The following is a 21,552-nucleotide window of genomic DNA, read 5'->3' on the forward strand; positions in this document are numbered from 1 at the left end:
GACCGCACGCTGGGGAGGAGGAAGAGAAGCACCAGAACAGACTTGTGTGACTGCGTTTATTCCAACCACCAGACGCTCCGATGAAGAGCTCCCCAGATGCCTCACATTCCAGGCAGGAGCCTGGAGCCAGGGCAGAGGGACCTGCTGCTCTGGTCCCTGCAGAGGGAGGCTGGCATGGAGCAGGGCTTCCTGGTGACCACGCAGGCTCCTCCCACCGCCTGGCCCTGGGGGCTGAGGATGGACTGCCCCGCCCAGCTGTAGGGCTGAATCTCAGTCGCCCCCTGAACAACGCTCCCTGGAGGGTAGGGGCCTGGCCCTGGACCCCTCACGTCTCCAGACGAGGAAGTCAGGTCCCTCGTCCATCAGGCTGGCTGCCCTTCTCCACCCTTTGGGGGGAGAATGTGGGAGCCCGTCACCACCCACCGGGGGCCCGGAAGGGGGTTTTCTGTGTGACAACCCTCCCCTCGGCCTCAGGCCAGCAGGCGGCTGTACTCTGCCAGGGCGGAGGACTTCTTCACCCCGTCCCAGATCCGCGCGGCATAGTGGAACCTGTGAGGGGAGGCCAAGAGTCAGCGCTGCCCTGGCTGCAGGCCCTGCACGACCGACCCCATCGCCTGGGACGCGGAGACTGTGAGGCGGCCCGAGCCCCTCACCTCCCCGGGGCAGCGGGGCTGGAGTCTGCAGGCCCCCAGCTGCGAGCCCACTCTGCTCCCCGCTCCCCTCAGTGCGGCCTTCGTGGGCGTGGGCCTATCTCTTCAGCCCCCGAGTCGTGTGACGATCAGAAACGTCTTGTGTTGTCACTCAGCCTCTAAGTTGTGCCTGACTCTCGTGAGCCACGGACTAGGCTGGCAGGCTAGTCTGCCCACGGGATTTCCCAGGCCAGAAGACTGGAGTGGGCTGCCGTTTCCTCCTCCAGGGGCTCTCCCGGCCCAGGGACTGAGCCTGAGGCTCCTGCACTGACACGTGTGCTCTCCTGCACTGAGCCCCCAGGGAAGCCCCTCAGGAACGTCCGGCAGCAGTGTAAGCCTACCAGCTCCCCAGTTCTCTCCTCCGCGCTGGGTCCTGGTTCAGACCAACAAGAGGAGCAGACCTCCGACCCCCCAGGCCCTGCAGCCACCAAGCGGCATCCTGCTGCGTCCGCACTCCCTTGCCCCTTCTGCCCACAGCCGACTGGACAGACCCAGGGGAGCCGAGCTGAAGCTACTTCTCAGGTTCTTGTTTCTCTTGGAAACGAGGCAGTCCTGGATCTGCGGCAGCCCTGGATCTGCGGCAGCCCTGCTGTGGGCTCTGGACATAGAAAGTCACGTAGAGTCAGGGCTAGGGAGGCGGTGCTGGGTTCTGTGAGGGCAGAGGTGGGAAAGTGGAGGGGACGACGGGACCCGCGAGCCAGCGGGAGCTGCAGAACAGTGCCCGTGGCTCCTGACGGCTTTCTGCTCTCCTCTCCGGTGCTGCTGTGCTTTCTGCACTCAGGGTCTTAGCATAAATCCTTTAACTTGGCCAGGCACACTGCTCCTACTCCTTGCAGTCAAGTGACACCCAGTTACAGGTGTGTGACCTCACTACACAACACTCCTTTGTTTGAGCCTAACCTTCCCCACTAGTAAAACGGGTAACGAGACCTACACACTACCGGCTCTTGAGGATTCAAAATCACAGGGAACAGCAGCAAGATGGCAGCTATCAATGTTCCAGGACAGGTGCTGAGGTGGAGAGATCCCCGAGACCCTCGACATGGGGCCCTCACACTGACCCCCTCCCTCTGCCGAGCACTCTTACCAATTCTTCTCGGTGAGGATCGTGTGTGACAGCTGCGGCCGGGCCATGGACATCACCTGGCTCCGAAGCTTGCTTACCAAGGACTGGAAGCTGGGGTGGCCTCGGTACCCAGGGAGCAGGGAGAAGAGGGGGCTGGAACCAGGTCCTGGAAAGTTAGAGGTTAGGAGGGGAGGTGGCAGCCTGCTAGGAGAGGGCCGGGCCCCCACAACAGCGTCCTGGCCTCCCAGGAGCACCTCTGAGTTCAGCCTCCGTGCAGGTCCTCCCATTCTTCCACAATTTGGAAACATGCTCCCAAGAAAGGGTCTGAGCAACTCAGGGACAGGCCTGCATTTCTGCTCAGACCAGGAAGAGTCTCACACTCAAACCAGAGCAGCCCGTGTCTCCCCAGGGCCCAGATCCCCTCAAGGGGGACCCCTACCTGCGCGAGGTGGGGTTTCACTCTCTGTCTCACTGTCCATGAAGGGCATCAGGAACAGGTTGACCTCAGAGTCCAGGAAGTCAGGCGGGAGCCCGGGGAAGACATTGCACTGCAACATGGATAGAGTACCTGGTGGAGAGAACCCGTGAGAGGCTGCAGGCACCGCGGTGCAGGGCCAGGGGGCGGGGAGGGAGGTCTGTGCTGGGTGGTCAAGTTGGGGTCCGGAGACCGCGTCTGACCTCCCTCCCAAGTCTGGGGGAGGGGCCATGGGACTGGATCAGAGCCAGGCGGCCACGGGCCTGCTTGGGGGCAGCCAGGGGCCCCTCACCCTTGTACCGCAGGTGGGAGTGGGCCATGAGCTGGTCGATCACCAGGTGCATCTGCCGTAGCTTGCGGGGACAGAAGTCCTCCCGGCGAGCTTTATTCTGCAGGAAGACTGGGAGGAGGGGGGGTTGGGGGGGAGGCGGAGCCTGAGAGGCAGCTGGCGCTCCGCCACGCGGACTCCCCTCTTCACTCCAAAGACCCACCCTGACCCAGAGTTCTGATCACGGGTAAGTGCTGGTTGATGCTGGGGACCTGGAAAAATGAGTTAGATCTGGCTTTTGCACTCAGGAAGTCCCCAGTCTGATGGAAAAGATGAAGAGTAGATGGGCACGTGATCAGGACTGAGCTAGAAAGACCAGGAGTCAGGCCAAGAGGAAGAATGGGGAAGAGCCTGTCTGGGGCGTCAAATATGACCCAGATGTTGCAGGAGAGCAGGGCAGGGACAGAGCAGGCCAAGGACATGCGTGCAGGGGCCCCAGGCAGGGCGGCCAGGGTGCACGGTGCCACTCAGGCCAACTTGACACTTACTCCCTGAGCTCCAGGCCAGGGATCCAGGTAAGGGAAGACTAGGGTCCTACCCCCCAGAGGTTCCCATTCTGATCAACGAGCCGAAGTCAGACCTGGGGGCCGAGCCCTTGATGCCTGAGAGGGCCTTCAGAGGGAGCGGCAGACAATCCTGGCCCTCCCCTCACGGCTCTAGCAGGCGCTCCTCCCGGCGCTCCCTTCCCCAGAGCACTCCTAGTTTCCGCCTCCACGCTCCCCCTGCCCACCCCTCCGGCCCCCGGGGAAGCCGCTCACCCAGGTGAGGGTAGTACTCAGCGCCTTCGTCGGATCCTGACGAGCTGCTGGACTCGTGGCTGGGAGATGGGGTGGAGGGTTTCACCATCTCTGCTGTCTGGAGGAACCTGAGGATTCGGGGTGAGAGGTTGGCGCTCCAGCACCGGCCCCTCTGTATCCCACTGTCTAGGGAAGGAGGGGGCTCCCTTTGCTGATTTGATTGAAGCGAGAGCCACGCTGGGAAAAAACACCACACAGACACCACGTTCCTCACACAATTTCAGGGAATCCAGAGACAACCCTTAGACACCAATTCATGGACCCAGATCAACATATTATGTATTTTTTAATGAATTCATGCCATCCAGAAGGACTTTATTTTTTGAGAGTTTTGGATTCACAGCAAAACTGAGTGGAAAGTACAGAGACTTCCCATAGATTGCCTGCCCTCGCCGCGCCCCCAACTTAGCAACATGCTGATGACCCTCCCCTGTCACCCAAAGCCCCTGGTTTACATGTGGGTTCACTCCTGCTGTTTGTGTGTTCTATGGGTTTTGACCAAAAAAAAAAAAAAATCATCTGAGTACACCGTAGAGCGCCACACTGAGCAGCTGCCCAGCCCTAAGCTGTCTCTGTTCCCTCTCCCCTCCCAATCCTGGCAGCCACTGGTATTTTCACTGGTCTCCATGGTTTGCCTTTTCCAGAATGTCAGAGAGCTGGAATCGTACAGTATGAAGCCTTTTCAAACTGGCTTCTTTCACTTAATTATATGCATCTGAAGCTTCTGCATGTCTTTCATGGCATGACAGCACATCTCTTTTCAACACTGAATAATGTGGTTAGACAGCATCACTGACTCAATGGACACGAATCTGAGCTAACTCCAGGAGACAGTGGAGGGCAGAGGAGCTTGGTGCGGCGCAGTCCATGGGGTCGCAGAGAGTCAGACACAACCGAGCGACTGAACAACAACAACATGTGGCTGTGCTGCAACTTAGGATCCATGGATTTACTGAACGACATCCTGGCTGCCCCTAGTTTTGGCAGTTATGGATGAAGCTGTGCAGGTTTTTGCATCAGTATAAGTTCTCAGTTTACGCAATTTTAAAGTAAATTTTTCCAAACATATGTCAATAAAGGTAAATAAAATAAACCTATTACCTGAGATAAGAGATAATGGGGTCTGATTAACTCTGGCTATTCTCCTCATACAGACACACGCACAAATATGTTGCCCACAGTTTCCAGTTATTCACCCACTCTGGGAAGCCCACCTTGAAGACACTGACTTAAAACTGAGGCTCTGCGTGGGCCAGGTCAGCCCACAGCACATCCCCTACCCCACCAAGAATGTGAACTCCCCAGGGCAGCCTGTGTTATCTGTTCGATCACACCTGTATCCCCAGGGCAAAGGACAGCGACTGGCCTAAACAACGTCCAATACACCTGCCCCCTGAATGAACCAACAGACAATGGTGGGAGGAGGGGGATGTTTCAGAATGAAGCCACTTAGATCTGGTCCTGTCAGCCGGCTCTCGCAACAAGTTGTTTTTTTACTGTTGGCCAGACCCTCAGCCTATCTCCATCCCCAGAGTTCCTAGCACACACATTAAGCTCCTACTTGTCAACATCTTACTATGTACCAGGTACTGCGCTGAACGCTTTACATTCTTTAACTCACTTCATCGCAGGACACTGTTTGCTTACGAGAAACTGCGGAAAAAGCAGCCACTGCCTAACAAGGACGCGGATTCAAACTCAGGGCTGCCTGACTCTGGGGACATCTGCTGCCTTCAGCTTGGCTCCCTCTCCCTGTGAACGCCCGTTCCTTCCATCTGTCTGTCTGGGCCTCGAGCCCAGGGCTGCTGGCCAACCCACAGCTACCTCCTGGGACCTACGGATGGGAGCCAGTCCTATCTGGGGGCATTTCTGAACCTCCAGCTGCTTTAGGCAGCACTCCTGCCAGATCCTGGCTCCTTCCCCTCCCAGCCCAGCAGGGTACTTCAGGGACAGCACCCGTGCTTGGAGGAGATGGACCATGAGGCTCGAAGAACCAGACGTGCCAGCTTCTCAGCACGCTGTTCATTCAACAAACTAGGGTTAAACATCCACCTTGTGCCAGGCAATGTGCGAGGCACTGGGAATCACATTCTAAGGAGGGAGAAGGACCATAAAGAAGGCTTTGTCATCGGTGCAAATAAGTACACAGCAGGGTCACAGGAGACTCAGTAGGTTAGGGGAGGCCTCGGGTTGACCTCAAGGACATGAGGGTGGTCCTGGCACCCGGGGAGAGTTTTTCTGGCTGAGGGATGAGGCGTGCAGAGGTTCAAAGCAGCAGGAGGAACAGCTATGGGGCCTCTATACCCTTGATGGAAGGAGTGAGGGACGTGGTGGGAGAGGTCAGTGTGGTGACCGGGATCACATTAACTGGACCTTGTAAACCACGCAGGGGAAGGGCTCCGGGTTTTACCAGGAGTGACAGGCACAGTCTATGTGCGTGCGCGGAGAGAGAATGCAGCGGCAGTGACCCTCTCTGGCTTAAATTTTCAAAGGGTCCCTTGGCTGCCATATGGGAGTGGTGAGAGCTGGGCAGATCGCTGAGTCGGGGGTCCATCCTTCACCTGGCTCACCCCTGCCCCAGTTCCTCACCTGTATAGACTGAGGTCCGTGAACCAGTCCTGGACGACTATCACCACGTGGCAGACCGTGAAGAGGAAGGCAGCAATCTGGAGTGACTGAGGTGGGGCAGGAAGGGACAACAGAGTTGAAGGTCCTTGGGGTCCAGAATGGGATCCCTGATCTCAGGACTCAGCTGAGGGGGCCTCAGGACTCAGCTGAGGGGGCCGCAGGACAAGGGCCTCTGAGCCTATAAGCACCTACTGTGTGCCCAGACTGCACTGGTACTTCCCTTCCAAGCTGTCCCTAGATCGGGCCAGATGGCAATGATCAGCCCCTGGTCCTACAGGTGGATGTGGAGGCTTAAGGTGGGGGGTTACTTTCCCAAGGGGCAGAGCCAGACCCGACTCTTGGTGCCGTCTTCTCCCACCAGCTCTGAGGGAACCCAGGGCTCTTTGCAAGTAGAACTGGCAAACCCATACCCATGAGCTCTCTGCCCCGGGTCCCCAGGCCTGGCTCGGTCCCCTCACCTGCATCTCAACGTAGGTGTGGGGCAGGTTGTACTCTGGAGGCAGCTTGCGGTCATTGTTGATGAGATGGTCCAAGATGGAAGGGCTCAGGATGGGCTGGGGTAGGGAGAGAGAGGATTGTCAGGGTGGGCGTAGGGACCCCAGGGGACACAGTCATCCAAGTTCCACTTGGTGATGGCAAGTACACCGCCTCTCAGGACAAAGTAAGTTTGGAAACACAGGCAGCTTCCTTCTAATTAGTACAGAGCTAATCAGCCAGAGGAGGTGAAAGGAAAAAGTCTCAAAGCACTTTCACCTTCCCCAGCGCTTTGCAAATCCCCGCTGCTCTCCAGTGTCGCCTGCCCTAGGAGAACACTTCCAGGGCCAATAAATCTAACACCTACATGAATGAGTCATGTCCCTGCAACACCCTTGTTTTGTTGTTTCAAATGCCTTCAAAATTTCACCAAGATAATTACTTAGGTCAAATAACCATGATTAATGTAAAGATTGGTGAGGATTTTAACAGCAGCATCAGTGGGTGTGCAAGAATCAGCGGTGAACTCATCAGCTCTTCTTAAAGGAACATTCCATTTAGAAAAACAAGAGCCTAAATTAGTGGCGGGGCTATTTCTTTTTGCACTTGGTGGAATCCTTTAAGAAAGAGGTTCCCCAAGGGCTCACTTTCTAAAACAGGATCCAAACAGCACAGTGTCTGGGTCGTAACTTCTGCTCTGCTCCGAGGAGGCCCTGGCCCCGCCCACAGCCATCTCACTGAGTCTCTAAGGGCCGGTGGTCCTAGCGCACAGGGCGCACCCCACATCTGTGCAAGGTCTCCTGCTCTCCCGTCACCCACGTGTGCAGCGGCCAGAACTCTGCTGCACTAGCATTCCCTGAGCACCAGCCGTGGCCGGGCCTCCCCCCGCACAGCTGCAGGCAGTGAGGGAGTGAGCGCAGTACTCTGAGAGCCAGACCGCAGTCAGCCACGAGCGGTGCGGGGATGGCCACATGGGCACCAGTGGGCACTCAGAGGCGGCGGCTCCTGGGAGGAGGCGTTTCCCCCAAGCAGTCTTCAGGGAGAAGGCAGAGGCCAGGGAACAGGGCAGGGGGAGAGAGTGCGTTCTCATGGTGCGGGTCCTGACGGCCAACAGTACTGAGAACCCGCTTCCTGCCAGGCCCTGACAGGACTTCACTTGTGCTCACTCACTGACACCTCACAGAAGCCCCACGAGGGAGGTAATACTGTCTATCCTGCTTCAGAAAACTAAGGAATGGAAATGTTAAGTAACTTGGTCGAGGTCGTGCAGCTCGGGAAGGAGCCCGTGGTGAGGCTGAGGGAGGCTAGCCGCACGGGCTCTGGATGCCAGGCTGAGGAACAGGGATCCCGGAGGAGCTAAGGAAAGCTGCCGGGCTTCACAGGACAGGCCGGCTCCCATGACACTAAGGTGCCTGAAGTTTCCCCAAGTGCCTGCTCCTGTGCCAAGCACGCTGCCTGGACTGGTCCACTGACTCCCTGAAACCCTCCCATGAAGCTGAAAACAACCATCAACCCCATTCACAGATGAACAAACTGAGGTGTCTGGGGGAGGTTAAAACTTAAAGTCACCCAGCTGGTAAGAATTGAAGATCAGATCTGGCTTCAGACTGACTCCAGGGCCCCCACTTTTAACCATCAGGTTACAGCACGGGTCTCCAACCCCAGGGGGAACCAGGCCACAGAGCCGGAGGTGAGCAGTAGGCAACTGAATGAAGCTTCACCTGTATTTACAGCCGCTCCCCGTGTGTGCATTACCGCATAAGCTCCACCTTCTATCAGATCAGCAGCGGCATTAAACTCTCACAGGAGTGCGAATCCTATTGTGAACCTCACATATGAGGGTCTAGGTCATGACCTCCTTATTAGAAATCATCCCCAAACCATTCCACGAACTGCCCAGCCTGTGGAAAAATTGTCTTCCATGAAACTGATCCCCAGTGCCAAAAAGGTTGGGGACCACTGTGTTACAAAATTCTTGAGGCACCTCTGTACACGACAGACAGGAGGGGAGGGGGATAAAATCTGACAAGTGGAGACTAAGGGCCAAGAACAGACACAACTTGCCCAAAGGCATGAGCATGTCCATGGCTTGGCTGGAGCCACGGGGAACACAAGCAGAGGTGTGGCTTAGACACTTCCAGGGAAGGAGCTTAACACGGCACGCGGTGGGGCGGGGCGGGGTGGGTGGGGGCCAGCACCTGTGTGTCCAGGAAAACAATCCGCTCTTGGGTAATAAAGAAGTCGATGCCACTGGTCTGGTTGCCCCCTCGCTCCTTCATTTCGGCGCTCTGGGCCCGGAAAACATACGCCCTGCGGAGGAGCAGGTGGGGTCATCAGAGGTCAGGTTCTCGGCCTCTGCCGCCTCCAGAGTGAGGCCGTGAGCCTGTGGGACTTGACTCCCCACCCGCCTGCAAAGCTTTCCATCTGTGGCCCTGCTGTCTGGGGGCTGCGTTTTATATCATGTGACTTCATCCCAACCCGTAAGTGGACCTGCGAATTCTCAACAAAATTACTAGACTGAGGTGTTTCAGAGCAGGGACTCCCCGAGGCTGCCCAGATTCAAACCCTAGCTCTGCCTCTTCCCGGCTGTGTGGCTTTGAGCAAGTTCCTTAATCTTTCTTCTGTTTCCTCATCTGTAAAGTGGGGACAGGAGTCTCAACCTCTCAGGGTGATCGTGAGGTTAACATACGTAACGCCTTTAGAAGAGTGGCTGACACACGGCGATATAAACTTGCTACCTATTCACTGCCAAGTGTACCCGCCAAACACCAGGCACAGGACAGATAGACCTGAAAACCCTCCACCCCACAGTGAGGATGTGGGCGTCCCGGTGCCTAGCTCCTGCCCTGACTGGAATGCTTTCCCTGCTCCCCTGCTCCCAAGGCTGCTGCTTCTCAAATGTCTCCCGGACCACCTGATTTAAAACAGTAACCTGGCTCCAATGCCGCCTCCCTATAACCCTTGCCCGTTCAGTTACCAACTAACGTGCTTGTTTATCATCTCCTCCATTAAAATGCAAGCTCCATAAGGACAGGGATTTCTGCCAGTTTTTGTTTATTGCTGTAGCCCCAACGTGGAGAACAGGGCCTGGCCCATGGCAACTGCCTCGTAAATACTGATTGAAGTGAAGCAGGGAGGCCAGTTAGGAGATTCCTGGCCTCCTCCAGGGAAGGTGGCAGTGACCTGGGCCAGGAGGTGGTGTGAGGAGGAGAGGAGCAGATGAATTCTCAAGGTTCTGACTCTGTTAGACCCCATGGACTGTAGCCCGCCAGCCTCCTCTGTCCATGGGATTCTCCAGGCAAGAATACTTGAGTGGGGTGCCATTTCCTTCTCCAGGGGATCTTCCCAACTGAGGGATCAAACCCGGGTCTCCTGCATTGCAGGCAGATTCTTTACTGTCTGAGCCACCTGGGAAGCCTATTCTCAAGATAATTAGGAGTAAAACTTATGAGATCTGGACTTCTTTGGTGGTCCAGGGGTGAGACTCTGCACTTCCAATGCAGGGGGCACAATCACTGGTTGGGGAATGAAGATCCCACATGTGTGGTGTGACCAGAAAAAAATCCCAAACAAAAAAATGTAAGTATCTCCGAAAGATACACATACCCCAATATTCACTGCCGTGCTGTTTACAACAGCCTAAGACCTTGAAAAGATACACACACCCCAAGATTCACTGCAGCTCTGTTTACAAAAGCATAAGACACAGAAATCACCTAAATGCCCATCAGCAGAGGAATGGATAAAGATGCTGCACATATATGCAATGGAGTGTTACTCAGCCGTTCAGAAGAAGGAAATCATGCCATCTGCAGCAACATGCATGGACCTACAGAGTGCCACTCTGACCAAAGTCGGTCAGGCAGACAAGCAGAAACACTGCACGACATTCTTTAAATGCAGCATCTAAAAAGAAATGAACGTACAAAACAGAAAGAGACTCACAGACTTAGAACATGAGCTAATGGTTGCCGGGGGGAAGGGACAGTTAGAGAGCTTGGGGTTAGCATGTACACACTGCTATACTTGTAACAGATAACCAACAAGGACCTACTGTATAGCACATGGAACTCTGCTCAGGGTTACGCGCAGCCTACATTGCATGGGAGGGGGGGTTGGGGAGAATGAACACGTGTATGTATGGCTGAGCCTCTTTGCTGTTCATCTAAAACTAACAACATTGTTAACTGGCCACACCCCAATACAAAATAAAAAATTTTAAAAAACCTCATGAGACCTGATGACAAAAGGTGGTAGTAACGTCTACCACGGCACAGGCTGAGCTGCCTCAGAAAGACGTGGCAGGCTGACGGGAGTCTAGCTGAGGACTCTGCGCCAAGAGTTGGGGGTGGAAGCTGAGATGGAAAGAATGCCAGCCAAGAGAGCCGCAGCTGCGCCAGATCGGAGCTGACGTCGTGAGCAAGAGCAGGACGGAGCCAGCCGGGAGGCAGAGCACCCGCAGCTCTGGGTCTGGGGGTGTATGTTCTCGCCACAGGGAAACTTAACCCGTTCTGGGGTTCCCTCGGGCCCCTCCGAGATCTGCTGGGAACTATGGAGCCTTTCCCTAGAAGAAAAGCCTGGCTGTAGATGTATGTAAAACCCCACATACACCACTAGGGGGGTTCATGGACCCCTGAGGCCCATCCATGGAGTCCACAGCAAAATCACTGGTTTCATAAAAAAACAGACCCCTACTGTTTCAAAGAAATCCCCAATGGCTACTACTTCTGCTCACCTCCCATCTTGATTCTTCCTGAATTAAGACTGTCTATGTCCCCTACTCTAGTCCTTATAATCCCTGCCTGTCTCTCTTCCTTGCCCTCAGATTGAAGCCCTAGTTCTTAAAATCCCCCCTCCCCCACATCCTCTCCCATCACAATCATACCCTATCCTCCCTAACAAGGCAGGCGAGAGGCTAGTCTAGAAGCCACAGCCTTCTTCCAGGTCTCTCCCCTCACTCTGGTCTTCCGCCGGGCCAAAACAGCCACATCCTGGGAGCATTTGCTCTGTGCCAGATTCATGCTCAAGTCTGCCTCCCCAGTCTTGTCTCACTCTCCCAAAACTCACTTGACAGATGAGGAAGTGAGGTACCAAGAGGTGAAGGGGTTTGCCCAAGGTCAACCAGCTGGTGCAGGGCTCAGACCAAGGTGGACCTAAATCCAGACTTACTGAATGGGCCATCCCAGTTCCTAGCTGGCCCTGCACCATTTCCTGGAGTAAGGCAGGAAGGGAGAGAGGGAGGAACGGGACTGGTTTCCTTGGAGCTGCACAAGAGGAGAGTGTGGTCCAGCCCATCATCCTCCTCCTCTGACGGAGACACTGAGGTTAAGGGAGGGGAAGAGACTTTGTCCAAAGTCCTTTGGTGATGCCACTTGCAACACCCGGCTGATAAAGGTGGGTGTCCACCGCCCCCACAGCCTTCCATACCCCTACCCAAGGGCCCCCTCACCTCTGGTCCTCCTCCGGAGTGTTGGCTGACAACAACGACATGACCATGGACTTGCCTGTCCCCTGGAGGCCCAGGACACCAACCACCAGGACATCAGTCTGATCCAACAGGTACTGTGGGGAGACGCCGGAATGCAACCCTCAAAAATGTGCCCGTTGCTAATGGGGGATATTGGGGCCCTACAGACGTCCGTGGCTGCCCCCCTGCCTTGTCAGATATATGGCCCCAAATCCCCTCACCTGGGCACAGAAGCTGTGTGTGTGTGGTGGTGGTGGAGGCACACACGGAATGTTCCTGCTACAAAGAACAGCACTTGTGAGAGCTCCAAAGTAGATGGGAGCCTGTCTGGTCGAGAAGCTAACAGGGAGTCAGTGTGGCTGGAACACAGTGGACAAGGGGCACCTGGCTTTGGCGATGGAAAGGGAGAGGCTCAGGAACAGGACAGGTGGAAGACAGAACCGGGTAGCTGCGGGCCACTGCAGTGACCCCGGGAGGCCTGGGCTTCAGGAAAGTTGGGAAAACTGGGAAAGCGTGAGAAAGGGAGCAGCAAGCAGGAAGGGGAGCCGGGCAGGTCCTGGCTCTTGTCTGTGGGATTTAAGAGTCCTGTGGAGTCTGGAGACCTTCGCCTCTGGGCTGCCAGTGACGCTAACTTTCACCACCAGGGGGTGTGAGAGACACACTCCTTCAAGGAAAACAGTCATGCCCTCTATGTGGCTACTGCACCTCAGAATCACCTGGAGAGCTCTGAAAAAAAAAAAAAGAATCTAATCCTGGGCCTAACCCTGAACCCATCAAAGTAGAATATCAAGGGCTAGCGCTATTCAATATGGTAGATGCTGACCACATGTGATGACTGAAGTTTAATTAAAATTAAAACTATAAATTTAGTTCCTCAGTTATATGAGCCATATTTGGGGATTTGTGGGTAAGCGCTCAATAGCAGGGCCTGGACAGTGATCTTTTTTTTCCCCCCATGCCCCAGTTGATATCAACATGAGAGTGGACCCAGCAAGGCAGCAGGGGCCAGGAATGCTGTCCTGGCAGATGGCCTGGCATGCTGTCCTACTCAGGCCAAGCTGGGAAGGAGAGGGGGTCACCTGGAAGAATTCAAGCAGAGAAGTGATGTGTCAGGTATCGGGGGGAACACATCAGAAGAGGGGAAACGAAGACTGGGACACTGGAGGAGGTCTGACAGCCAGGAGTGTGAGGTGTGAACCAGAGTGGGGACTCCCGGGATGGAGCGGGGAGTCTCGGAGGGCTGACACTCAGGCCAGTTTGCACTGGTCCAGCACGGGGTTCAGCCAATCAGGAGGACTGGCGCAGGCCCTGGAGGCTGCCCTGCTGTGGGAGTGGGGAGGGGATCCCAGGGACTCTGCAGTGCTAGGGGAGCCCTCTTGGCCAACCGGTATCAAAGTATTTCAGTAACTGAACCACCAGCACAGCTGAGCCATTGAGATTCCGCCCAGCTAGGTGAAAACTCCCTCATCCCTTCCCTCTCACCCCTGCGTGGACGCGCTCAGTCGTGTCTGACTCTTTGTGACTCAATGGACTGGAGCCCGTCAGACTCCTCTTTCCCTGGAATTTCCCAGGCAAGAATACTGGAGTGGGTTGCCGTTTCCTGCTCCAGGGCATCTTCCCGACCCAGGGATGGAACCCGAGTCCTCTGTGTCTCCTGCACTGGCTAGCAGGTTCTTTACCAGCTGAGACACCAGAGAATCCCTCTCACTGCTGTCACTGCCCAAAAGCCATCTAGGCTGGTGTTGCCTGCCGAGAGGGTGAGAGTGGAGGGCACCGGGGAGTGGAGGGGAGGGTGGAACCCACAGAAGCTCGAGCAGGGCGCTGCCCAGCACCCCAGTACCTCAATGGCACTGTCGCACCAATTCATCTGGTCGTCCACCAGCTTGATGCTGTGCTTCATGCGCTCTGGGGGCAGCAGTTTGGCCTGGCCCACGACAGCTGCAGGCGAGAGCAAGCAGGAGACAGAGGACATGGTGAGGCTCTGTGTGAGGGGGTGTCGGCTCCCAACCAGATCCCACCCGGCCCCCGACTCACAGTCCATGGCTGCTGGAGCGGCAGTGCCCATGCCCCGGTTCTGGATCTGGTACACGGGCTGTGTGGGTCTCTGCCCCTCCTTCTCCCCCTTGGGTGGCACAGGGGCTGCCGGGGGTGGTGGGGCAGTGCCCTCGGGGGTTGAGGCGCTCGTTGTGGCCGCCGGCCCTTTCCCCTCCTCCCGGGGCTTCATGAGCACAATGGGCTTCTCCAGAGGGGCCGGAGCAGGTGGGGCGGCAGGGGCTGCTGGAGGCGGGGGCTGCTTTGACTGCGGGAGTGAGAAGGTGCTGGTCAGCAGGAGAGATCCTTGCCCTAACTGCTCCCAGCCTCCCCTTCCACAGAAAAGAGTCTGCCTTGCTCACCCGCTCTGCTGGAGGCTTTGAGAGGATGATGGGGGTTTTCTGCATGACCGCCGTGCTAGTCTCTTCGCTGCCATCCTGTGGTGAGGGAGGGCAGTTACTCAGCAATGATGCCCTGCACACTCGGTAAGTGCCAAGTGCCACTCTAAATGCCTTCAGACATGAACCCCTCCTAACCTACGAAGATAGCGGTGTCAGACAGGTACCTTGAGCCCCACGTTTCGAATGAAGTAACTGAGATCCAGAGAGGTTAACCGGCTTGCCCAAGGTCACACAGCCATTAAGTGGTGGAAAAAGACCCCAGTTCTGGATCCGGCTCCAGAACCACGCTGCCAGCTGTTCTGCTGGACAAGCCTGGGTGGGAGGAGCTGGGGCTCGGGAGAGGGAACCAGGTTCAAGTTGGCCCTGGGTTTTGTGTAGACTTGGACCAGGAACCAGCCTGTGTGCTCATTTGGCGAACTGGGACAGGAACTCCTTCCTCACAGGACTGTTAAGAGGCTGAAAGTAGACAGGACTCCCCAGCTGCTCACATGGCTTCAGGCACGCAGCAGGAGCAAGCTACCTAGAGCTGCTACCTGACAGCCCTGCGGTCCCCTCCTCCTCCTCAGACCTGCGAGCTGAATCCCACACCTTGCCCTCTTCAGGCCTCTTCTGACTCACCCCAAATCTGTCTGAGAAAGGGGAAAGATCTGGGTTAAAGACCTGTTCCTTCTCCGGTGCCCTGAGTAACCTTGGGAGGGTCCTGACCCCTCACTGGGTCGGTTTCTTCACCCACATATTGAGGACACATTTAAATCCTGCTCACTCACTGGCCTACGACGGACAACCAAAGGATATCAAAGTACTTTGGAAAGAAAAGGTGAGGGGGACGTCCCTGGGGGACAAGTGGTTAAGAATCCGCCTTCCAATGCAGGGAACGCAGGTTTGATCCCTGGTTGGCAACTAAGCCCAAATGCTGCAACTATGGAGCCCTTGGGCTTTCGAGACTGCATGCCACAAGGAAAGATCCCGTATATTGCAACTAACAGCCAAGTAATTAAATAAATGAACAAATAAATGAATATTAAAATAAAAAAAAAAAAGAAGAGGCGAGGGTGGAGAAATGATGATGGACTGGAGATACAGTCAGGAGGCACCTTGTGCAGCAACAGGTGCAGGGAGGGTGGGGGTGTGGAGTGTCCAGGACGAGGCCTGATGGGCTGTCAGTGATCCTGAGAGGAAGAGAAGTGGCAGGAAGACACTGGGGTCAGCAGGAGATGGGGAGGCTGTGGGGAGTCCACTGGCCAGTTAGCAGGCTGCCGGGGCTCAGCAGCGAAGGCAGAGTCACAGACCAGAGATCTGGGAGTTGCCTCTTCAGGGACTGAAGCTGAAAGTGCAGGAAGATGGTAACGCTCCCCAGAAGGATGTGTGGGACAGGAGACTGTTGTTACCACTTACCCTGAGACCCAAGGGAAGGAGCAAGAGCCAAGCTCTCTGTGAAGAAATTTCCTTCATGTCTACCATTTTATGGCTCAGAAACTGTCCCAACTGTTACCTTCTTCCACCGCCCCACAAACAGCCCTCAGAGGTGGGCAGGGCGCTGGACAAAGAACCTGGGAGTGTGGTTCTGGCAGTGAGAGGAGCAGGGTGGGACGGGGACCCGGCCCAAGTTCCCAAGTCCTGAATCCCAGGACAGGACAGTCTCTAGGCTGGGCGTGAGGGTGCTATGCCTTAGGCTCCCTTGGATTTGGGTTCGAGTCCTGGCTCCAAAGGCTATTGACCTGTGACTGTGGGGGTGTCCCTTCCCCTCTAAGACTCAACTCCTCAGTGAAAATCAGGTCAAATGTAGGCTCCACTTCACAGGGCAGCTGTAGGAGTTCAAAAAGAACCAAAGGACGGAAAGCACTTTGCAGAGCACCAGCACACTGCTCAGCAAACAGAAATGGCCACTACGATTACACAACTTTGGAAGACAGGAGCTCTGGCACCTCTCAGCTCCAACTCCAAAGCCAATCCCACTCAGTGAGATCCAAAGTGCTTCCCAAGGCCGAGCAGGTCCCACATGGCCTGGCCCCAGTGTTCCCTCATCTCCTACTGCTCTCCCTTTTTCATCCACTGCAGCCACTGGTGCCCCCAGGCTCCTCTTTGAACCCACCAGATAAAGGCCTCAGGGCCTTCACATTGGCTGTTTCCCTGTTTTGAAGGCTCTTCACTCAGACTCTGTCGGGGCTTGTCCTCTCACCTCAGGTCTCTGCTCATGAGTCAGCTCTTCAAAGAAGCCTCCTCTGACCACTTCATCTAAGACAGTCCCTTTATCGTTCTCTGAGGACCGTTCGTCTTGTCCACAGATACATCCCTGGCACAAGGCAGGCACTTAATAAAGCTTTGCGGAATGAGTGGACGCATGAATGCCGCCCTTGGACCCAGACACTCACCCGTCTCTCTCTTTCCCAGGGTGCGATGTAGTCCCTCTCCCGACCTCCGGGCCCGGAGAGATTCTGAGGGCCGCCAGGGCCTGGCTCCTTCCAGCGCCGCCGCCTCTCCATCCCATAGAGCCCTGGCTGACTGTGCCCAGACTCAGACATGGTCACCTGCGGGGAGAATGAGGTTGATTCCAGGGTGAAGAGAGTCCCTCCTCACTCCATCTGGCTTACCCTGGAATATAAGAAAGCACTTCCTTTCAAGAGAGCTCTGTGGCTGCGGCAGTGATTGCCAATGGGCTCCCAACATCCACTCTCCACTTCTTTCAAAGAAATAGAACCCACAGTTCTGAGCTGGGTACGTGGTTACCCAGGATACACTTCTCAGGCTGGCCTACAGTTAGGTGTGGCCACGTGACTAAATTCTTTCTGGTCAACAGTAAGACAGTAGAAGTGTGTTTTGGCAGCGCTGGGAAGCTTTTCTTCACAGATGCTGGCACATGCCGTTTGTCCCCTTCTCCTCCTGGCTGAAAGGAATGTGGGTCTGGAGGCTGGCGTTTAAGCAGCTATTTTGGCCTTTGAGGCAACTGAATGGAAAGAAGGCATGACAGAACAAAACACGAGGTTCAGAGATTCCCTATTAACCTTACATTGCCTATCTCTGGATGCAGAGACAAATAATATCCCCTTCTCTTGTAGCCAAAACTATTCCCAACTACTAATCACTTTGCTCAGCATAAATAATAACACATAGCAGGAGGGCCACATAAAGATGGGATATTGTTGTTGTTTAGTCGCTCAGTCGTGTCAGACTCTTCCGTGACTCCACGGACTGTAGCCCACCAGGCTCCTCTGTCCTTGGGGTTTCCCAGGCAAGAATACTGGAGTGGACTGCCATTTCCTTCTCCAGGGATCTTCCTGACCTGGGGATTAAACCCTCATCTCCTGTATTGCAGGCGGATTCTTTATCACTGAAGCACCAGGGAAGCCCCCAAAATGGGACACATTCTTTCCCAAAGTGTAGCAAATCCTGTCCAGACATATTTGTAACATGGTTTCCAGTTTGACAACTACTCTTCTGATAAGCCAATAGCACGTGTTTGGGGGGTGCGGGGGCTCCAATATTCAAGGACCCATTTTCATCTGGTGTCCCTCTGCTTTCAGTGTGTTTACCTTCCATTTCTGATGGTCTGCCATCCCTCAAACTCCAAGCTCTCACCAGGGTTTAATCTAAGACATTATAAAATATATGGTTACCTCAATGACCCACTCTCTACCCCTGGTGGCTCAGATGGTAAAGCGTCTGCCTGCAATGCAGGAGACCTGGGTTTGATCCCTGGGTTGGGAAGATCCCCTGGAGAAGGAGATGGCAACCCACTCCAGTTCTCTTGCCTGGAAAATCCCACAGACTGGGGAGTCTGGTAGGCTACAGTCCATGGGGTCGCAAAGAGTCAGACAGGACTGAGTGACTTCACTTTTTCTTTTTTTATAGGTCCCTAGGGAGTTTATCCAGCTGTTTACACCTCATTCCAGAGAAATCTCTGAGTATGTCTCTTGGCAGGACTATGAGGCCAACTGCTATAGCTCACAGGGAGACAGCTGGTCTGCCTTCTGTTTTGGGGAATAGTTTTATTGAAATACGGCCACATCCATCAATTTATAAACAGTCTACGGCTGGCTTCTTGATACAATGGCAGAGCAGTCGAGACAGACTGCCGAGTCTAAAATAACTACCCTCTGGACCTTTACAGAAAAAGTATGCTGACCTTTGCTTAGCTCTTAGGTGCCTTCAAATCATTCTATGAATCGCGCCACCTCCTACCCCATTACACAGTGACATTAAGAGATCCCTGTGTGAGACACTTTCGCTAGAACAGAAATAACTGTTTACTGGATGCAGGAGTAATTTTGCTAGCTAGTAATTTTGTCTAGCTCCTCTCCCACTGCTTTACATGACCTCTTCCCCAGCCACAAACTAGGTGGAAGACTGCCTTCTGAAACAAAGGAGGGCAAGGCCAGTTTAAAGATGCTTACGGAAACTGATTCAGCACTTAAATGACTGTTTACAGTCCTGGAGAGTCCACTCAGAAATTGGGACTCCTCCCTCTTTGCAATTAAGGGTCTGTTTACACTTTATCCTGGAGACCTTCCCAGCACTGAAGTGTCTGTCTTCTTGTCTCAATGGGGACTCTGCCTGAGCAGCAAGGTGTCCCATAAGGACCCTCTTCCTATGCATGTTATTCTGGGAACTCACGCAGTATTTGAGTCAATTCTACAGCCCTGAAGGGAAGTTCCCCAGAGTTTAAGAGTTCACCTACAAGCATTTTGGGGACTCACATTGTTTCTAGGCTCCTCTGGGGATTCTACCCCCCACCACAAAAGAATAAAGCCAGTCTATTTGTGTTTATTTACAGGACTCTTAAGGCGACCCCCCAGAAATTAAGAGCCTAATTAAATTAATGCTCTTTGAGGAACCTCCTCAGTACTCAGGCATATCTTAACACACCTCTTTTGGGGGATCTCCCAGAATCAAAGACTCTATCTGCAAGTTGTCTGGGGAGTCTCCCAACTCCTAACCCCGTACTTATGGTATAATGAAGCAACCCCACCCCAGTACTTGAGTCTAGTCACACTTTTTCTAAAAGACTCTCTAACAATTACATATATATGTACAGTCCTTTATACGGAGTCTCCCCTGGAACTTGAGTCTAGAATGTTTTACTCAGGACACGTCCTCATAATTATGAATCTGTTTAGAAGCCTCCCACGGGTGAACCCCAGAACTTAAATTTCTATTTACACAGTATCTGTTGTCATTTGCAAGACAAAAGTCAAGGAGCCGTTTGTAGGCCCTCTACGAGTGTCCCCAGGACTTAAATTTCTCTTTGCACGTTATTAAAGGGATTTCGCAGTACTTTGCCGCTAGTTTACAGGCCCTCACTATTAATGGTCCTCCAGAACTGAAATTGCTATATACATATCATCTGTCTCCTCTCCACCGAACTCCCGCCAACCCAGCCAGCATTTAATGGGTCGCTTTAGCTGGGTACTCAGTGACACACAGCCGCCGGGAGCCGGGGCAACCAGTTAGCGGTCGAGGAAGGGGCGGGCCCCGAAACACGCCCCGCGCCCCGCCCCGGTAGGGGCGCCGGCCTCGAGCGGACACGCGGGCCTCTTACCTAAGGCGGCTGCTGATTGGCTCCTGGGGCGCAGCGGGCTCTCCGAGATGGGGTAGGATAGGGGTGAGCAGGGTCCACCAGAAGCCACCGGCCTGTAAATGGGGTCTGGGGGCCCAGGAGCGTCGCAGGAGAGAAGTAAGAGAACCGGTACCGGTCAACCCAGGACAGGTCGGGGCATCCCGGAAGCAGCACCGAAGGCAGGCCAGCCGGAGGGAGGAACAGCTGGATGAAATATCGCGAGGCCAAACTGAAATCAGGTCTCGCGGGCTGCCGGCCCCACGCATGCGCCGCTGGCTGGGCGCGCAAGAATCGAGCGTGAGCGCCAGACTGAGCATGCGTCAATGGAGGTGGTTGGCCTCAACGGGCTCGCCGATTCTGCTTTAGTGCGCGTGCGCGTCGCAGGGAGCATGCGTAGGCTTGCAGAGAGGGGTGGGGTGGGCGTGGCGCCGAGGACTTTAGGTTTGAGTTCTTTCTTAGCAGAGTCTGCGAGACGCTGTGGGGTGAGACAGCAAGGGAGAATTTAAGTGTCCTGGGCTGACTTGAGTGTTGAGAACACAGGGATGAATCAGACCTGGCGCATACGCTGGAAGGGATCCCGGCCTGTGGAAAGAGACAGTTGGGGAATCAAATCACTTAGGAAAGGGCGCGGGTCTTGAAGGGCGGGCAAGGACACTCCAGGCGAGGGAACCCGGGAAGAAAGGTCCAGCCAGACGGGCTTGGACTCCTGGAGTTCCACGGGTGAGAGATGAGGCATCAGATATGGGCAGGTCAGATCCTGAGGGAAACGAGACGCGGACTGGTGGGAAGAAGACCACGTATTAAACCCTTCGCGAGCCGCGGTGGAGGAATAGTGCTAAAGGTCAAAATTCAAACGCCTGCGTGTGGAGCCCACTGCGCGCCAAAAAGGAGTGCCAGGCAGAGCGCTGTCTGCAGAGGGTGCGTGCGCAGTCAGTCCAAAGGGCTCCGTGGCTTAGCTGGAGCTGATGGTTACCCATGGGAACGATAGATGCTTCAAGAGAAGAGAGAAGTGTCTATGTATTCATAGCTACGTAGATGAGAGGAGAATTTACCCTTTTTCATGTAAAAATTCTATTTGGACAGGGAATACATGTACTTTTTGACAAAATTCGAGCAGCCCATGGGGTACACGAGAAAAGTCCTTCTCCACGCTGGTTCCCATATTCCATTCCTAGCGCACCGCTTCCTAGTGTCCTGGAGCTGCTGTTACACCAAAGCATTGGAGCTGAGAACTTGAGCCTGGCCAAGTTCTTTAACCCTTTCTGCCTTTTCGTCTGTTTCTACAGTGGAGGACTTCCCTGGCGGTCCAGTGGTTAAGACTCCATGCTTCCAGTGCAGGGGGGCATGGGATGGATCCCTGCTTGGGAAACAAAGGTCCTGCATCCAGCTTTGCAAGGCCAAAGAAAGAAAAAAGTGATGGATCACCACTTCCCTGGTGGTCCAGTGGCTAATTCACTGCACTCCCAATGCAAGGGGCTTGGGAACTAGATCCCACATGCCTCAACTAAGAGTTCATGTGCCCCAACTAAAGTTTCCAAATGCCCCAATAAAGAGCAAAGGTCCAGAGTGCCACGACTAAGACCCAGTACAGCCAAATAACTAAAAGGTACAATGGAGGTGGACTTTCCTGGTGGCACAGTGA

General features: G+C 54.7%; 1 protein-coding gene across 2 annotated transcripts; it reads right to left on the reverse strand.

The window, feature by feature from the left end:
- Positions 1-42: 42 nt before the first annotated feature.
- On the reverse strand, positions 43-20,274 carry SMG9 (SMG9 nonsense mediated mRNA decay factor). Of its 2 annotated transcripts, none has more exons than XR_011248812.1 (14): positions 19,893-20,200; positions 16,729-16,884; positions 14,318-14,392; positions 13,959-14,223; positions 13,765-13,862; positions 11,907-12,019; positions 8,656-8,767; positions 6,442-6,537; positions 5,945-6,030; positions 3,317-3,423; positions 2,523-2,630; positions 2,195-2,323; positions 1,031-1,921; positions 43-549 (listed from the first exon to the last, which is right to left on the reverse strand). XR_011248812.1 is itself a non-coding variant. In XM_069550995.1 (14 exons), the coding sequence occupies exons 2-14, from the start codon at positions 16,876-16,878 to the stop codon at positions 471-473; spliced, it is 1,563 nt and encodes a 520-aa protein (XP_069407096.1). In that variant the 5' UTR covers positions 16,879-16,884; positions 19,893-20,274; the 3' UTR covers positions 43-470. The 2 variants fall into 2 exon arrangements, 1 of the variants encoding a protein (XP_069407096.1); XM_069550995.1 differs by having other exon boundaries at positions 1,777-1,921; positions 19,893-20,274.
- Positions 20,275-21,552: the final 1,278 nt, after the last annotated feature.

This window comes from Ovis canadensis, chromosome 14 (assembly GCF_042477335.2).
Source record: "Ovis canadensis isolate MfBH-ARS-UI-01 breed Bighorn chromosome 14, ARS-UI_OviCan_v2, whole genome shotgun sequence".
Taxonomy (NCBI): Eukaryota; Metazoa; Chordata; class Mammalia; order Artiodactyla; family Bovidae; genus Ovis; species Ovis canadensis.

Coding starts and splice junctions, on each gene's coding strand:
- SMG9 (XM_069550995.1), bottom strand. CDS start 16,878: ATGTCTGAGTCTGGGCACAGTCAGCCAGGGCTCTATGGGATGGAGAGG. Junction 8,768..11,906: donor ACTCCGGAGGAGGACCAGAG/GTGAGGGGGCCC, acceptor GCTCCTCCGCAG/GGCGTATGTTTTCCGGGCCC. Junction 550..1,776: donor ATCCTCACCGAGAAGAATTG/GTAAGAGTGCTC, acceptor CTCCCCTCACAG/GTTCCACTATGCCGCGCGGA.